The sequence below is a fragment of the Alligator mississippiensis genome, chromosome 4 (assembly GCF_030867095.1).
Source record: "Alligator mississippiensis isolate rAllMis1 chromosome 4, rAllMis1, whole genome shotgun sequence".
NCBI lineage: Eukaryota > Metazoa > Chordata > Crocodylia > Alligatoridae > Alligator > Alligator mississippiensis.
In genome coordinates, this window is record NC_081827.1 from 65,477,924 (window position 1) to 65,493,439 (window position 15,516).

The following is a 15,516-nucleotide window of genomic DNA, read 5'->3' on the forward strand; positions in this document are numbered from 1 at the left end:
CCCATCAAATGGGTTTTTGGTGTGTTAGCAGATTAGGGCAGAATATTATGACAGTGATTCCTGAAGAAAACAGTAACATTACTTATTTGTGGTTTCAGTGTTGTTTTGATAATAACACTTAGCTTTCATGCCACACATTTATTCCTTTAGTTCTGAAAGAATTTGAAAAGGAAGTATATTATCCCATTTTACAGATGGGGTGACTGATGTACAGCAAGATGAAGGTGCTTGGTCAAGGTCAAAGGGTTATTTTCAGCAGGAAGCATAATCCAGGCCTCCTGCCTTCCAGTCAGTCCCTCAGTTTGGGAGTTACTCTTCCCAGATGAGTGTACATGAGGATTGTGAAACTATTGTTTCAGTATTTGTTGCATACATAAGCCAACCCCTACCTTTAACTGCATACTAAAATCTGATGAGGTGTAAAGAGTACTGATTATTAGGCAATGTTACCTTTAGCCCTTTTTCTTTCAGTCCCAATGCAGGAGGCAAGGAGAACAGATGAGGAGGGGAAGAGGCAACAGCATCACGGTTCCTAAGGTCAATTCATCTTAATATGATGTCATTCTCTTGCTTATGTACAGCTCTTAGAATGTTTTCCAGACCTATTGTGTAGCTCAGCTGTACTGTCTGCCTAATTTAGATTGAAAGTCCCCTGGTTCAAGGGCCATATCTTCCTCTGTGTTTTGTTCAGTACCAAGCAACTAATAATAAATAACAATAAAATAATTTAATATTATAAGTCACATATGCAGGAGTGTAAATCACACAGTAATAAGGCTTTAAAATTTTCAAAGGAGGTTGCATGATTCATGTGTCAGATGGAAGTTTGCAGAGGAAATATGTCCTAATAAGTATTTAACAAACAAAGCTTGGAGCCAAAACTCTTGGGTTCTTTTTCTCAGCATTCTATTGCTTGACCTATAGCAAAAGCATTGCTTCTTTATTAGGATAAAACAGGATCCACCGACTCACCATGGATGACCCAGCAAGAAAAAAAAAATCAGTATTTAAAAAATAGATGGCCAGGCCTGAGAATTTAAAATATTGGTGTATAAAGGAGGAGTGGGTGTTTTGCAAAAGGACTTTGTCCCCACTAACCTCCATTTATTGTGTCAACATGTCCGCCCTTGGGACCAGCTTTTCCTGCAATTCTCGCCTGCCACGACTTTTGATCTTCGTTAATTTCTGGGGAGGAATAGTTATTAAGCACCGGTACCCGCGGGAAGAAACACGCTGGTCTTATATCAGGTTAATGAGACTTTATTGTTTGCAGCCGATTCTACTTGGACTCTGAATGCCCGGCACAAGGGCCGATTACAGAGATCCACCAAGGAACTCCTTAGGAATGGTCACAGGCCGTACGTTAGCCGTTAATTGGCCATCCACCGCTAATTATCCTATTAGCGGTCAATTAACGCTGGAACCGGGGATTCTCCCTGGCCGCGGCTTGAGTTCGCGAGCGAAGCGCCTCTCTCCGGAGATCTCCGCTAGTTCCGCTTTTATCTCTCTCTCTCTCTCTCTCTCTCTGTCAATCTTGACCGCCTCGGGACCGCCATCTGTCGCCTCTTCCCTCCTTTGTCCCCGGAACTCACCACTGGAGCGGGTTCTTCAGGTATGTGGCGACCTGCCGAGAGAAGGTGATCCTTGTCTCCCGTCGGCGGAGGGGATAGGAGTCTCTCTCCCTCTCTGTTTCTCTCAGTCTTCACCTGAGAAAACTCCTTGTTCTGACTTACCTCTCAGTCTGTGCCCGCAGGCGAATCTGGGCAATCTTCTCTGCCTCTTATTCTTCCTTCTGGGTCTTCATTGGTTTTCTGGGATATGGTGTTTCCTGTTTCCCAGCTGCATTACTCCTCCGCAGCTGTTACTCTTTCTAAGTAACAGAGTTGCAGCCGGGACTCTGTTACATATTAAATAATCACTATGCAGTTTTCATTCAGGGAAATCTCTCACTGAAGACAATGGGAACAGTAAACCTGGATCCTGCTTATATGTAGGATGTTGGTAGTGCAGCAAATATGATAGTTCCAGATCAACTCAACTGATTTCTAGAAAGATTTGACTATGGGTGGAATGGAGATAAAGGGACTTTACATTTTGATTTATGAACAAGTAGTTCAAAGCTGCTCTGATGATGGGCAGGATGCATATACATTTGTTTTAGTGTTCTTGAAAAAAAACTTCAGATCCTGCCCTCCCCTTCCCTCTTCAGGGCACTTCCCCAGAACTAATGAGGCCTCCAATAAACAATTCCTTAAAATTGACGCAGGACGGTGAGAGACGCTCGGGTGAAAGCCCGCTGTGCCCCCGCTCCCCCGAAGCCCCCCAGAAACCCTCCAGCAGCTGCGGAGCCCCCTGCCGACCCCCAGCACAGCCGGAGGTAAGCGGGGCCCATGGAGAGAGGGGACTAATCCCTTAGTGTGTGTGTGGGAGGAGGCGGCTGAGTGGAGCCGGGCCAGATCAAGCCCTGCCCAGGCCCCTACTTTGCCCAGCCCCCCAGGGAGCCATGCGACTGGAGCCGCGCGAACAGGCTGTGCAAACAGGCGCACTTCTCTGCCGGTGCATGAGTTAGCACGGAGTTCATGCGGGAGGGTGCACTGGAGGGCCCAGGACCCTGCCTGCACACCCCCCAGGGTAGACAGTCCCAGCCGTGGCCAGCCTCCCAGAGGCATGCCACGGATGGGCACGCGCTGCACCCTGAGGGTCCCCTAGGGCTCTGCGGCCCCCCCCTGGCACCTCAGAGACAGCCACCCAGACGGAGCCCCTGGTTCCAGCCTCCACACAGACGGAGCCCCTGGCTCTCGGCTGCGGGGGCTGCCTGTCCCTTTTTCAGGCTCTGGGGCCTGGGAGCATGGTGACCTCCCCTTGTAGGGTCTGCTCCCTTTTGGGGTCTCTGGCGCGCCAGCTGGAGGAGCTCCAGGCCACAGTCCAGAGACTGCGTGCCATCAGGGACTGCGAGCAGGAGATAGACTCCTACTGCCAGGCCCTTCTCCCCCGGGAGGCAGAGGGTAGACCACAGTCTCCCTCCAGGCCAAAGGAGGACTCTGGCACCTCCCGCTCTGTCCAGCCAGGGGCATGGGCCATGGTGGTCAAGGGCCCTAAGGCCCACCGCACCAAGGCCCCTGCCCTGCCAGAGCTCAGCAACAGGTACGCACCTCTTGCTGCTCCAGCAGAGCCTGCTGAGTTGCCGGCTCCCACAGGCAACATGGGCCCAACTGCAGCTACTGCCCCTGCTCTCCCCAAGACAAAACGTAAGGTGTTTGTTGTGGGAGACTCCCTCCTGAGGGGGACTGAGGGGGCAATCCGCCACCCCGACCCCTTAGCCCGGGAAGTCTGCTGCTTCCCAGGGGCCTGCATCCGGAACATTGCGGAGAGGATCCCAGAGCTCCTCAAACCCACAGATCACTATCCCATGCTCCTAATTCATGTGGGCGCCAATGACATGGCTCGGAGTGCTCCCAGCCGGGTCATGAGGCGCTACAGGGATTTGGGAGCAGGGCTAAAGGATCTGGGGGCACAGGTGGTGTTCTCGTCGATCCTCCCAGTCTCAGGCTATGGGCCGAGGAGGGAGAGGAAGATCCATGTGGTCAACCAAAGACTGCGGCGCTGGTGTCGTCAGGAAGGCTTTGGCTTTCATGACCACAGCCCACTCTTTGGCAAGAGAGGCAGCGAGCTGCTGGGAAGAGATGGCCTCCACCTCTCTCCCCTAGGGAGGAGGCTCTTCTCAGCCAAACTGGCTGACCTGCTCCACCGGGCTTTAAACTAAGCCCGCTGGGGGACAGGGGGACTACCGCTACTGCTGGCCCACTAAGCAATCCTTGCAAAGCCAGCAGGTCAAGGCACTTAAGGGAGCCCACCCCTGCCCCAGCCCTGGTAAAATCTGTGGGCAAGGAAGGAGCCCCCGAGGGGGCACTTGCCTGCCTGTACACAAATGCCAGGAGCTTGGGGAATAAGCAGGAGGAGCTCATCCTCCTGCTCAATGCAAATAATTATGATGTCATAGGGATAATGGAGACCTGGTGGGACTCCACCCATGACTGGGCCATGGGTATAGATGGCTATACCCTGTACAGGAGGGATCGTGTAGAGAAAAGGGGCGGGGGTGTAGCTCTCTATGTTAAGGAAAGCTACACGTCCCTGAAAGCCGATATTGGCGACCAGGGTGGATGACTGGAGACCCTCTGGGTTAAAATCCGTGGGGAACACGGCACAGGGGACACAATGGTGGGAGTCTACTACAGACCTCCCACCCAAAGTCCTGAGCTTGACCAGGAGTTTGCTCGGGAACTGGCTGAGGTGGCATGCTCCAGGACCATGGTTGTCATGGGTGACTTCAATTACCCGGACATCTTGTGGGAGGATTGCTCAGCAAAATCTGAGCAGTCGCAAAGCTTCCTCTCATGCGTGGATGACCTCTACCTGACTCAAGAAGTCTATGGGCCAACAAGAGGCAAAGTGCTGCTCGACCTGGTACTGGCTACTGGGGATGACCTAGTTGGCGACCTAGTGATTGATGGGAAGCTGGGTGACAGCGACCACAAGCTAATCACCTTCACCATCCGCCGAAAAGCTGGCAAGTCAGTCAGCAACCCGGAAGTCCTTGACTTCAGGAAAGCCGACTTTGCCAAGCTCAGGAGGCTTGTCAGTGAGGCCCTAAGGGACCATGACCACAGGGAGAGGGGAGTTCAAGAAGAGTGGTTTCTCCTCAAGGGAGCGATCATCAATGCGCAAACTAAGTCTATTCCATCTCGGAGGAAAGGCAGCAAGAGGGCACAGCAGCCGCCCTGGCTCTCCAGGGACCTAGCAGACCTCCTGAGGCTAAAAAAAAAGGCCTACAAAGGATGGAGGATGGGAGTCACCTCCAAGGAGGATTATTCTGCACTGGTCCGGTCCTGTAGGGAGCAGACCAGGAAAGCCAAGGCTGCAACTGAACTCCAACTAGCTTTGAGCATCAAAACCAATAAAAAGTCCTTTTTCAGATATGTGGGGAGCCGGAGGAAAAGCAAGGGCAACATTGGAACCCTGCTAAACTAGATGGGGCAACTGACAACTGATGCCCAGGAAAAAGCCAACCTATAAAATAGGTACTTTGCGTCGGTCTTTCATCAGTCCCATGGGGCGCCCATGCCACTATGGGACAGGGAAGTCCGGGTGAGGGTGATCCCCTGCCCTCCATTAATGCTGACTTCATGAAGGAACATCTTGAGAAGCTGGATACCTTCAAGTCAGCCGGCCCTGACAATCTTCACCCCAGGGTACTCAAAGAGCTGGCGAGCATCATAGCCCAGCCTCTAGCACGGATCTTTGAAAACTCTTGGTGCTCTGATGTAGTGCCCGAAGACTGGAAGAAGACCAATGTGGTGCCTATCTTCAAGAAAGGGAGGAAAGTGGATCCGGCTAACTATAGGCCCATTAGCCTGACTTCTATCCCGGGGAAGATCTTAGAAAAGTTTATTAAAGAGGTCATCCTTAATGGACTGGCCGACGCCAACATCTTAAGGGATAGCCAGCACGGGTTTGTTGCGGGTAGGTCTTGCTTGACCAATCTCATTTCCTTCTACGACCAGGTGACCTATCACCTGGACAAGGGAGAAGAGATTGATGTCATATATCTTGACTCCAAAAAAGCCTTCGATCTGGTGTCCCATGATTGCCTCTTGGAGAAACTGGCCAATTGTTGCCTTGGGTCCTCCACGATCCACTGGCTGGAAAATTGGCTCTGTGGTCGGACCCAGAGGGTAGTAATTGATGCAAGTCACTCATCGTAGTGTCCTGTGACCAGTGGGGTCCCCCAAGGCTCTGTCCTTGGACCCATACTGTTCAACATCTTCATTAATGATGTGGACACTGGAGTCAGAAGTGGACTGGCCAAGTTCACCGATGACACCAAACTTTGGGGCAAAGCATCCACACCGGAAGACAGGCGAGTGATCCAGGCTGACCTGGACAGGCTCAGCAGGTGGGCAGACAAGAATCTGATGGTGTTCAATGTCAATAAATGCAAGGTTCTCCACCTTGGGAAGAAAAACCCGCAGCATCCTTATAGGCTCGGCAGTGCTATGTTGGCTAGCACTATGGAAGAAAGAGACTTGGGGGTCATCATTGACCACAAGATGAACATGAGCCTGCAGTGCGATGCTGTGGCTAGTAAAGCAAACAAAACGCTGGCTTGCATCCATAGATGCTTCTCAAGCAAATCCCGGGACGTCATTCTCCCCTTGTACTCGGCCTTGGTGAGGCCGCAGCTGGAGTACTGCGTCCAGTTTTGGGCTCCACAATTCAAAAAGGATGTGGAGAAGCTTGAGAGAGTCCAGAGAAGAGCCACGCACATGGTCAGAGGTCAGGGAAGCAGACCCTACAATGACAGGCTGAGAGCCCTGGGGCTCTTTAGCCTGGAAAAGCGCAAGCTCAGGGGTGATCTGATGGCCACCTATAAGTTTATCAGGGGTGACCACCAGTATCTGGGGGAACGTTTGTTCACCAGAGCGCCCCAAGGGATGACGACTAGGTCAAATGGTCATAAACTACTACAAGACCGTTTCAGGCTGGACATAAGGAAGAATTTCTTTACTGTCCGAGCCCCCAAGGTCTGGAACATCCTGCCACTGGAGGTGGTTCAAGCGCCTACATTGAACACCTTCAAGAGCAAACTGGATGCTTATCTTGCTGGGATCCTATGACCCCAGCTGACTTCCTGCCCTTTGGGCGGGGGGCTGGACTCGGTGATCTTCCGAGGTCCCTTCCAGCCCTAATGTCTGTGAAATCTATGAAATCTATGAAATATGAAAACCAATGGTGATTTTTCTTTCTAACAAGACTCCACAGACCCCAGCACTTATTTAGTAGTCTTTACATTTTTTCTAAAAAAAATAAATAAAGCCAACACAAATATATTTTTCATTGAATAAATTGAAGTTTATTGGAACAGGTTTATACTGTACATTTTAAATGAGCAATATTTCATCATTTGTTGAAACTATTTTTTTCTTCTTCCTGTTTTCATTAGTGGATGAAAATCTTGACCAAACATTAACTCCAGAAAAAAGCATTTTTGTACCTGTGTCAAAAAACAACTTTAAACATGAGGACTTTTTTCCTATATGAAAATTAAACAAAAAAACTCCAAAACAAAACAAGACTCAAAATAATCACAAAAAGTTTAAAATCTCAAATACAGTTATGTGCAGGTTTATCAAAACAGTCACAAGAACTACATAGCATTTGTGAAATACAGTTGCACTGGAAATCCTCCAAATTTAATCATAGATGTTGTAACGTATGGAAAAGAAACTAGAAGATTATCATTTTGGCTCATGGTTGGCTTTTATTTTTACACTATTCATTAATCAGATTACTTCCGTTAACAATTTATTTTTCTGCCTTGTATTTTTAATGTAAACCATGATAGAAAAAAATAATTCAGGCTAATGTACTTAGTCAAAACAAAGGAAGTGCAGCAAGTTCCTTATATAATAAATGCTTCATATGGAAAGATAAATAACAAAAAATAAAAATGAATGAAAGAAGTGTCCTAATATGAAACCATTTCAATTTTAAACATTTGCAATTTATGCATTTAAAAAGTGAAATATGCATTTGCTCAAAATCTAAACAGTGTGAGGTATGCATATTTTGTGTGTGTATGTGTGTACATATGCATAAACACATACATAATTACACACATATGTGTAATTATATTATACATGAATGTATGGTTCCATAATTAAAATACATAACTTTTGAATCAAAAATATAACCATAGGTATACACAGATTTACCCATTATCACATGGAAACCTTATGCATAACAGTTGTGAACAGAAGGGAGCTTGGTCTATTAAGTATAAGCCATTTTATCAATGTCCTCTTTTTTATTTCAAAAAATAATTGCTCTTTTAGAACCCATAAGTGCAGTTGATTGTTTTCCTGGAAAAAGAAGGAACAGAATTAAAATAATTTTAGAATAAAATACTATGATTTTCTTTGGAAAGTATCAATTAAATAAAATTAATCTCTTCTTCCTTTCAGCCCACATTGTATCTTCAGTTTTTATACTAAACTGACATGGATATGGAGTAGAATATGGACAAAATACAACTCTAATTTGTATGCAGTTCCAACTATTTTTTACAATATTCCCTTTAGTATGACTAGGTCCTGGGCATGTCTATATGAAATGCTTATTGCTGAGCCAACTAATTCGCTCCACAGTAAAACGGCACTGTCTACACACGCGATGCTATTAGGATGGAGTAAACTAATTAACTCCAATGAAGGATAGTACTTGTAAATACAAGTTCTTTACTCTGCAGCAACACATGTGTAGATGCTGATGGGGCTGACTGGGGCACAAGGGTGCTACAGTGCAGAGGCTGCTTACTGGTTAGCCCCACACTGGAACACCCCCTGTAGCACCCTCCAGCCAGCCCTTTCATAGCACATGGAGCCAGGTCAGAGCAGCCCCAGTCTGGCAGGCTGACCACCCGGGTCCTCTGGCAGTCAGAGCTGCTCTACCCCAGCACAAGGTGCTGCGGTCATGGGTGCACATGTAAATGCTGCACCTAGGAGCAATAAACTCTATCATGAACTGAGCCAGAGTTTATTCAGGTGCATTAATAGCATGTGTAGATGTGTCCAGTATAATCTATCCAGATACACACTGTGAATTACTTCTTATCTCTATGCAAAGAGAACTCCCATTAATACCATTGTTTTATTAATACATATTCTGCAAAAGGAAAATTTATGCATTTACATGTGTGCCTGGGAACAATAAACTCTGGCACAATATGCACCAGCATTTATTGCTTTGAAAAATAGGACATGTAGATGTGCCCACTGGGCCCAATTCTGCTCCTGTTCAAACACAAAGTGGACACTCTTAAGATTTTATCTACCCAAATGACTATGGTAATAAAATGTCTGGGTCACTAAAAAGAGGACTAGGGAATTTAATAGGAAACATAGTGCTAAACTTCTCTTGTTTTCAGACCACAGGTATATAAGTATACATGTGATGCATGTCACTATGGGCATGTGCCACTGCTTTTTCACTTTCTCAAGAACAAAATGGAAATGAAAGAGTCCTGCATGCTATCAGCAGAAGTACAGCATACTTCAGTAACTGTTGCACTCATGAGAATGAACCAGACAAAAGCAGAGACAACATCATGTAGTAGGTATAATTTTAAGGTCTTACCAGCCTCAGTGTTGCAGGGAACATAGCAAAAGTCAAGGAACCTTGAAACCCAAATGTCATGATAATTATCTTAAAGTACTTAGATGTTAGAAAGACCAATATTGATGAGGCACATCAGAGTAGTATATTGGCACGTTTTGAGTATTTCAGAAAAGCTAACTGAATTATGTTTTTGTTAAACAATAATTTATAGCCATTATTGAAACTTGTAATTCAGTGAGAAAATTAATTATGATTTGCCAAAAGCGAGCATTTCCAATTCCTGTGTGTTCTCAGAAAAGGTTTGAGAAGGACTGAATTTACATATTGGAATATACAAATACTGTAAATATCAGTCAGGAGTATCATTCAGTTGACCTCAGTGGGACTGTCTGCAAAAGGAAGAAACAACTGTGGCATTTAAGGGGTCAGATCCTACCCATCCCAGTAAAAAAAACAAAAACAGTCTCTGATCTTAAGTCAGGCTGGGGGTTTTTTTTGTACTGGTGTTGGTTCAAGAGGTTCTTTCCACTGCACTTTTTCTTTGACTTTTAATTAAAGAATAGAGAGTGGCAAAGGCATTAAAAGCAGGTGTTTTATCCTGATTGTACTAAAGGAAAACTTCCATCAATATAAATAAAAGCAGGATTTGCCCCCACAATCCAGGCCTACGGTCCATACACAATGGAAGATTTGCATGACTACAGACTGCAGGACTGGAATCTTAAAACAAACAACTGCAGCCACTCTCAGTTATTATTGGAGAGTCCAGCGGAGGGCAACAAGAATAGTTAGGAGGCTGAGGCACATGACTTATGAGGCGAGGCTGAGGGAACTGGACTTATTTAGTCTAGAGAAGAGAAGACTGAAAGAGGATTTAATAGCAACCTTCAGCTATCTGAAGGGTGTTTACAAAGAGAATGGTGCTAGACTGTTCTCTGTGGTGGCAGATTATGGAACAAGGAGCAATGATCTCAAGTTGTAGCAAGAGAAGTTTAGGTTAGATATAAGAAAACACTTTTTCATGAGGAAGGTAGTAACATAGTGGAACAGGTTACCCGGAGAAGTTGTGGAATCTCCATCCCTGGAGGTTTATATTTAAGACCCGGCTAGACAAAGCCTTGACTGGGATGATCTAGTTGGGGATGGTTCTGCTCTGAGCAGGAGGTTGGACTAGATGACCTCCTGAGGTCCCTGCCAACCCTACTTTTCTATGATTCAATACTGTTTGGAAAGGTAATGCAACGGGAATGGTTACATTTCTCTTCCTATGTTAAAGTAATGTTGCAATCTAAATTGCTTCTAGGCCAACATGTTAGTACTAGTTGTTGTGGAAACAAATAAAAGATAACATTAACTCTGTTTAGAAAATAATGGCCACTGGCATTCCTTCTAGATCAGGTGCCTAACACTGGCATAACTAGGGCTAGGCAAACAGGGCAACTGCCCTGATGCTGACTTGGAAGCATGAGGGGGCTGAAAAAGCAGCTGCTGCTGGTAGCCAGGTGATTGTGAAGGAACCAAAAGTCATCCTCTGACCGACTTTGTACCCCAGGCACCCATCTGTATCCCTACACTACTAGTGCACAAGTTCTACTTTTCTTTATGTCATTAATATTTTTCAGAAAAATAATTTATAGCCTTCCTTTACAGCAGTGCAAGAGAGTTTATTTAGCAATATAATACCTTTCATTTTATGGTTACTTTTAGAGCTCCTTGTTAACATTATTAGTGCCTTTGACCAGTTTAAAGTGCTATGCTGTTTAAGAGTCATAAGGGCTGCAATAGTCACAAGTGCCGATACTTTTCTGTTCTGTGGTCAATGGCTCAAGTTGGAATGGGAGTTGTTCTGGTGGATTTTAAGTTGAGTGAATCCTTCGAAGTGTCCAAACTCTGGGTTGGGCTTCTGTTGTTGGTAAAAGAAGTCTGTCTTCCTCTGGTGCTGTTAGAATCTTCTTTATTGAGTGGGTGCTTTATTTTTCGACAGCAAGGGAAGCCTTGTATACAGTCTTGCAGGAGGTGACCACTAAAGAACATGTAGATCCATGGATTGCAACAACTATTCAGGCTGGCCAACAAAGCAGTTACTGTAACTGCAGTGTTTTCAGAATCTATTGGGGAAAAAAAGAGTTAACTTAGTAACAAAATCTAAAGAATGGGAGCAGTTCCTTTCCCATTTTGATTATTTTATGTTAACTGCTGAACAAATGTATGAAGGAAAAGCAGTCCTTGAACTGAGCAGTGACTAATATTTAAACTCAGCAAAAAGGGCGCAATCCAGAATGACCTTACCCAAGTAAAACTCCACTGAAGCCAATAGAACATCTGTGTGAACAAAGATGAAGGACTTCTGGTATGGGATCTAAGGGCCAGGAAAGCACTTGAGCACACAGTAAACTTTATATTCAATAAAGTGTGCACAGACTTGCTCCCATAAATATTCAATGTGTGTTGGCGTTTTAATTCCCAAGCCTGAAGTCCTTACTAAATCTATATTCAGACGTTTGCCTACATATTTTCCTCCAAAAGTTTCATGCTGTGTGATCCAAAGCCTACTGAAATCAATAAAAAGATTCACATGACTCTAAATTGAACACAACTTTTAATGGCAGAGATCAAAGACCTGAAAGAAAACTCTAAACTACTATGTCATAGAAAAAAATTCCTCCTCCTCCTTTTACTGAATTAAACTGTTACATGCTTTCAAATATATTCAATTGTAAGTAGCTTTTCTTTGTAATTATCAAAGCTCTACAAGAATATATTTGCTGTGTTAAGTACTTCCACAAGATTAATTAAACTGTCTTGATTAATTAAAATGTCTCTTCATACTAATCTTTGTTGAACACATCCAGCTTTCAGATAGAAATTTTAAATATTTTTCTCATTTTGAAACCAGACTTGTACTATTAGTTTCCTTCAATGCTTCATTTCTATTTCTATTTGAACATCTATATATGCATTGTCATTTGTGGCTTCACTGCATGTTTCTTATGAAATGAAAGCTCTTGCTGAGACTCTAGGGGATGAAATACTATCTGAAGCTTGCAATCTCACACTCTGTTTACATATTCTTATATTTACATAATGTATACATGCACACATACACAGCAGAGAAATTGCTTCCAGAATTTTATTCACAAGAATGGTATTACATCCTCTGTGCTATTTCTGAAATGGATTCATTAAGTTAAAAATACAACATGCACATTCCTGGAGCTTGGAAATTTAGGGAACTCTTTATTGATGGTTCCAATAAATGCAGATATTTCATTCTTGACATTACTTGGAAAAAAATCACAAAGAAACAGCAATAGTTTCTTTCACAAAAGCTTCTTCATTACAAATAGTAGTCACACATCTTCTGAAAGCTTTCATAAAGTATTTGACTTAGTACTTTTTAAGCTGAAGATATTTTTGATCACTTGGCTGTGGGAAAAAAAATCCCCGCAGAATTATGTGCAAAATTCCTTTTTTTATGTTTGTTGAACAGTAGACATATTGCAAGCCAAACATTTAAGTGAGCACTAAACCTTTAAACAAGAAAACAAAACTGTGGACAGCCTCCCTGATTATTGCAGAGGAATATCAAGTGTTAGGGTGTTTTTAAGCCTCTCTCAGACACTGGATGTTGGCTACAGCCAAGGATGGTGACTTTGACTGGGATGTGCCAATGCTTCTGCTGGAATTAAAGCTAGAGGTTCCTGACCAGAGGATCTCCACTCAGAGTCAGACTGATCATCATATTTGGTCAGGAAGGAATTTTACCCCATGGTCACATTGGTATGGGCTGTGGGGATTTTTGCCTTCCTTTGTAGTGGGGAGTGGGGGAGTTCTACTCTGGTTCTCTTGGGCATATATTGGCAACAATTTCATAGAAGCAGGATGTTGGCTGCTGTGATTCCCCTGCTTTACCTGTGGCAGATCAGGGTGTTAGGTCTGTGTTGTATCAGGGTTGATGGTAGGCTTCTGTAGAAGTTTAAAATAAATGATGGACTGTATGAGATGATTTAAATAGGGCTGGTCCTGCCTCAGGTAGGGGATTGGACTAGGTCAGTGGTTCCTATCCTTTTTTATACCAGGACCCATTTGTGAGCGTTAATGACCAGTCCTGACCTAGTGCCCTTCACTCTCGACCCGCTGTCCCCTGCCCCCAGACCCCCAGTGTATGGGGAATGGGGGGCCCCAAGCAGCTCCATGCAAGCTGGAGCTCTGCCAGCCTGCAAAGGGAAAAGCCATGGTTTCCTGCATTTTTCTCCTTTAAAGGAGAATCCATTTTTAAAGTTTGTTGATCCATTTTTAAAGTTTGTTCATGATCCTTTCACATATTCTCATTTTTGGGTCACAACCCATAGGTTGAGAAATACTGGATGAGATGGCCTCTGGAGGTCCCTTCCAGCCCTGCTTCTCTATGACTCTATGGAGTGATACCAGCAGCTTGGAAACTGCAGGCTTGCAAGAAAGAAACGCATTTACAACAATTTAGGAAAAATGTTTATAGGCAAGTGCTCTGGTAAATAAGAGCTGCTAGGAAGCCCCCTTTATGCCTGGGCAAGGATTTGAGTACTCAGCTGCACCTTTCCTGTTCAGGTGATGACGCCCAATCTGGTGCCGCAGCTTCACTCGAGGGGAGACGGCAAGCTAGCTCCCCCCTTCATGCCTAGCAGCAGAGCTGGGCCAGGCAGTAGAAAGCTCCATGGCAGCTTTCAGCTGAGAATGGGATCCCGCACACCCCAGCGCTCACTGTTGATTGAGATGGGATCCCCCATCCCTCCCCAAATTACCTATTTATTTCCAGACCCGCTGAAGAGCCTCTTGCATTGGCAGATTCCTCTACAGTGTCCCAACCAGCAGGGGCAACAGAAGGGAGCCTTGCCTCTGGCACTCTTTCCCCTGTTCCCCCTCTTCCAGCAGCAAACTTGGGGACAGCCATCCCCGAGAGCATCCTGCACCCAGCACCACTCATCCAGAGGCCAGCAGGAGCACAGCGCCCCATCCGCTGCTCCTCGCAGGCCATTTGACAGGGGTGCACCAGGGAGACGGCGGGCCCCTATTCCCCCCCAGAACCAGCCCTGTGGGTCCCCAGGGGCGGGCAGGGGCGGCCCCCGCCCCTCCGTTGGTTGCAGCGACCCCGGGTGGGCCCCAGCCCTGCACCTACCGACCCATTCGAAGTGCTGGTCCCAGACGGACCACATCTGGATGGTGAAGAAGGGCGCCCAGCACACCACGTAAGCCGACACAATGACGAAGGTCATCTTCACCGTGCGGATCTTGGCCCGCGAGATGCTCTTGACGCTGCTCACGCAGGGGAAGCCCACCCCCGCGCCCGCCCTCGCCCTCGCCCCGGGCCCCGGCGGCCGCGTCTTGCCCCGCACGTTGCTCCAGATGCGGGAGCAGATGAAGCCGTAGCAGGTGGCCAGGACCAGCACGGGGGCCACGAAGATGCCGCCCGTGATCCAGGTGACGTAGGCGCGGGACCCCCAGGGCGTGATGAAGTGCGCCCAGCAGTCGTAGACGCCGCTGCGCACTTCGCTGAGCGAGAAGATGAAGTACTGCGGCGTGCTGAGCACGAAGCTGAGCGCCCAGGCCGCCGCCACCATGCCCCGCGAGCGCCGGGCCGGCTGGCGCAGCGTGCGCAGCGGGTGGCACACGGCCAGGTAGCGGTCGGCCGTCATGGCCACCAGCACGTAGGCCGAGGCGAACATGCCGAAGACCTGCAGGTGCTTCACCACGCGGCACAGCCCGTCGGGGCCGCGGAAGCGGTACGTCACGTCCCAGCACAGCTGCGGCAGCACCTGGAAGAAGGCCACGGCCAGGTCGGCCAGGCTCAGGTGCCGGATGAAGAGGTGCATGCGCGAGGCCGGCCGCGCCGAGCGCCGCAGCGCCAGCAGCACCGCGCCGTTGCCCAGCACGGCCGCGCCGAAGGCCAGCGCCAGCACCGCGATCTCCAGCTTGGCCAGCTCCTCGTCGCGCCCGTCGCCCCCCGCCCCCGCCCCCGCCCCGCTGGCGTTGGGCGCCCGGGACCAGGGCTCCGGCCCCCCCACGCCGCCGCCCTCTGCCGCCCGCCACTCGCTGCCGTTCCCGGGGCCGCCGGCGGAGCGCATGGGGCCGGCGGGAGCTGCGCTGCACCTGGCCGCGCCGAGCCCCGACGCCGCCTTTATGGCGGGACGCGCCGCGCCGCGCCGCCCCTTGCCCGCCGCGGCGGGGCTGGAGCTCCGCTGCCCCCCGCCTCCCCGCTCCCGCCCGCTCGCCCGCCGACGGGGCTGCCCCGACACACGCACGGGGACTCCCCCTCCGCGCTCTCCCTCTCCCTCCCTCTCTCACACGCGCACACACACATAC

At 47.6% G+C, this 15,516-nt stretch overlaps 1 protein-coding gene across 1 annotated transcript; it reads right to left on the reverse strand.

The window, feature by feature from the left end:
• Nucleotides 1-9,167: 9,167 nt before the first annotated feature.
• Nucleotides 9,168-15,293, reverse strand: AVPR1A (arginine vasopressin receptor 1A). Its single transcript, XM_019491293.2, has 2 exons — nt 14,333-15,293; nt 9,168-11,285 (listed from the first exon to the last, which is right to left on the reverse strand). Exons 1-2 carry the CDS (start codon nt 15,276-15,278, stop codon nt 11,002-11,004), a joined length of 1,230 nt encoding a protein of 409 aa, XP_019346838.2. The 5' UTR covers nt 15,279-15,293; the 3' UTR covers nt 9,168-11,001.
• Nucleotides 15,294-15,516: the final 223 nt, after the last annotated feature.

What these genes read in the sequence shown, in the direction of transcription:
- AVPR1A (XM_019491293.2), bottom strand. Translation starts at nt 15,278, where the DNA reads ATGCGCTCCGCCGGCGGCCCCGGGAACGGCAGCGAGTGGCGGGCGGCA. An exon ending in CCAGCACTTCGAATGGGTCG is followed by an intron (nt 11,286 to 14,332) that starts GTAGGTGCAGGG and finishes TTTCCCCAATAG; the next exon opens with ATTCTGAAAACACTGCAGTT.